This window comes from Arachis hypogaea, chromosome 17, assembly GCF_003086295.3.
Source record: "Arachis hypogaea cultivar Tifrunner chromosome 17, arahy.Tifrunner.gnm2.J5K5, whole genome shotgun sequence".
NCBI classification, from domain to species: Eukaryota; Viridiplantae; Streptophyta; class Magnoliopsida; order Fabales; family Fabaceae; genus Arachis; species Arachis hypogaea.
In genome coordinates, this window is record NC_092052.1 from 8,767,279 (window position 1) to 8,770,488 (window position 3,210).

The window sequence follows — 3,210 nt, forward strand, 5'->3', positions numbered from 1 at the left end:
TATAGCTTGTTAGCATATCAAATAATTTTATAATAACAGTTTAAGTAGCATCTGTATTCTCATTAGTTAACTTTCAGTCATATTAAATAAAACATGTTTGATTTACGTAGTAGAATAAAACGGAGTTTTATAATAAGTATTATAGGTTACTTCCTATGCTGTTTAACCTAAAAAATTTAGAATGTAATTAAATTCGTTCGAGATAGTAGTTAATAATTGTAAATATATATTTATAAAAACATTCTTCAAGGCTCGAAACACTACAAAGAGCACATGACTTATCAACAAATATTTAGGAATTTGCAGCAGTTTAAAACGATCGTAAAACAAATTATCAGCATTTAATAACTGTCGTTCTTTAAGGTGTAAGAAAATAAATTCGCAGTAATTTTAGCAATGGTTGACATAATTGCCACCATATCAAAATATTGTGTCAATTTATTTTTCACAAAATCTGAAATTTGTTGTTATTTTCTGCATGTTTTTAACTACTGCTATCTGGCATTATGAATTTTTCAAACTCTTATTTTGCAATCACTATGTGGAAACATCAAATTTCTAAAATTTTTGCGACGATTCTCTATTTGAACTAACGCAAAAATATTGTATTTTGCAGTATAGGTCTTTAAGTGCTACTACTTTTTGTTAATTTTTTAACATTTTTTGTATTTTTTTTAGGGTATATTTTTTAATTTTAAAAATTTTATTATTTTTTCCTCTACTAATATATAATTTAATATTTCGAATTCAGAATTTAGGATTTATAAGTCCTTAGAATTTAGGATTTAGGAGGATGGGTGGCGGTTGGCGGAGGGGGGAGGGGGGTGGTGGTCGACAACAACAAGGTGGCAATCAACGGTAATGGCGTGGGTGATGAAAGAAGTAAAAAGAAATTAGCTGGTTTTTGTTGGCTCCCTAACCAACTTGTTATATACGTCAAGACCAACTTATAAGCAATCTTATGTTATTATTGTCACGAGATGTAAATACCAAATTTTATTTTGGAAAATTAAAACATATATGATCAAATGTACAGTTGAATGTTGAGACGATTTGGCAAAAATAAACGAAAAAAAAATAACATACGGATATGAAAAACATCCCACTTATTATATATTACACAAGTACACAACACACTCAAACGAGAAATCATTGGCCCACATATACAAAGCAAGAAGGATGAAAAGCCGAAGCAAGCAGCAGCAACCATCCTTATTATATTGTTCGTGTCCAAGATTGATTATTGCAATTATTATATATATATATATATATATATATATTAGAAAACCTCTTAATAATATTAACCACAAGCTATATATATATATATATAGCCAAACACATTATTTTATATGTTGTTGAGATTCTTCTTCATAAATAGCTGTTGGATGCAGCTATCTATCTATGCCTTGAGAAGATGAGAATCAATATCTTTAGCACTCTTCTCAAAGAACTCCAAGAATCCATATGGAGCTTCAACATTCTCATTGATTTTCTCGTATTCAATAGTGAATTTAATTGAGGCACCACCATCATTCTTTTCAAACACTTGAAGAAAGACCTTAAAGACTTTATAGTTCTTGCTTATGTCTCCATCGAAAAAGTTGTATGTCATTGACTTGTTCTCCTTGTCAATAGCTTCAATTTTCTCCTTCAACTTAATTGGCTTGCCATCTATTTTTTTTTTTTGTCACAATAATCAATTAAAATAAATAATTACTCAAAAAAAAAGTATATATTAATTTTTATAAAAAATATTTATTTGGATGTCGATTAAATTAGATTAAATTATTCTATTAGTCTTTATAATTTCATCAAAGTTATAATTGATGCATACATTTAAAAGTTTTTAATTGGATTCTTATCCCAATTTTAAATTTCTAATTACATCCTTGGCGTTCAAAAAATATTGAATGTCGGAATATGACAAAAACATATTTGCTAGTAATGTAAAATGGACGAAAATATTTTTATAATATTTACTCTAAAAAATAAAATTAATTATAACTTTAAAATAGATACAGAGATTTAATTAAAAACTTTTAAAATATAAAAATTTAATTATAAATTTAAAAAATTTATATGAACTAACACACTAATTTAACCATTAAATTATTACCTACGATAAGAGTCCAATTCTTAACCGAATGAGGGACATGCCAGTTATCACCTTCATGCAACTTGGCTTCATGGATTCTTTCACAAATGTTTTGAAACTTGTGGAATTGAGTTGTAAAGATGTTGAAGTACTTTGCAGCTGGTGTTTGGACCGTAACTTCAACACTAAGTTTACCACTTAGCGCCATGTCTACTCAAGAAAGAAGCCAAAAGTATTTGTGAAGCAAGGAAAGTATGTAAATGAGAGATGGATAAACATATTCTGCCTTATAGAGCCTTATATAGAAAGAATATAGATTCTGATATAATCTAATTAATAATGAGATATAAAGCACGGATACTTTGTCAAGTTATTGTGTCTGTGTGTCGGACACATTTTGAACACGACAGTGATCGACACTGATTCGACATGTATGTTTGCTGTGTTCAACTGTGTTTAAAAAAAAAATAAAAAAATTTTTACCAACCACACTTTTAGACACACCTAAATACCCTCACATATAAGTATGTGTCTAACTTTATTATTAATATGTATTCTTGAAATGAGTTTAAAAATAATATATATTATTATTTATTAAAAAACTTTAAATATTTTATATAATTAAAAAAAGATATTAAAAAAATTAAAAATTAATTTATATTTTAATATCAATAAAATATCAAAATATTATTGTAATTTATCTAAAAAATACTTTATATTTTATATATAAATCGTGTTCTCATATTTTATGATATTTAAAATTTGTGTATCTGTATGTCCCGTGTCGAGTCGTGTCTCATATTTATGTCAGTGTTCGTGCATCATAGATAATGAGGCATAAAATTTGGTATTTACATCTCATGACAATAATAACATAAAATTGCTTATAAGTTAGACTTGACGTATATAACAAGCTGGTTAGGGAGCCAACAAAAGCCAACTAACAATGAGTTATAACTTAAATAACATAATCTTCTCATACTCAATTAAAAGGTCACGGGTTAGAATTTTCTATCTTTGATTAAAAAAAAAAGCCAGCTAATTTCGTTTTACTTCTTTCATCACCCATCATTGCTGTCGATTGCCACCCTGCATACACATATATATGGACAAAA

At 27.4% G+C, this 3,210-nt stretch overlaps 1 protein-coding gene across 1 annotated transcript; it reads right to left on the reverse strand.

Moving 5' to 3' along the window:
- Window positions 1–1,091: 1,091 nt before the first annotated feature.
- On the reverse strand, window positions 1,092–2,384 carry LOC114923997 (MLP-like protein 43). The gene is made up of 2 exons (XM_025812120.3): window positions 2,117–2,384; window positions 1,092–1,671 (listed from the first exon to the last, which is right to left on the reverse strand). Exons 1-2 carry the CDS (start codon window positions 2,301–2,303, stop codon window positions 1,400–1,402), a joined length of 459 nt encoding a protein of 152 aa, XP_025667905.1. The 5' UTR covers window positions 2,304–2,384; the 3' UTR covers window positions 1,092–1,399.
- Window positions 2,385–3,210: the final 826 nt, after the last annotated feature.

Coding starts and splice junctions, on each gene's coding strand:
- LOC114923997 (XM_025812120.3), bottom strand. CDS start 2,303: ATGGCGCTAAGTGGTAAACTTAGTGTTGAAGTTACGGTCCAAACACCA. Junction 1,672..2,116: donor GAATTGGACTCTTATCGTAG/GTAATAATTTAA, acceptor AAAAAAAAATAG/ATGGCAAGCCAATTAAGTTG.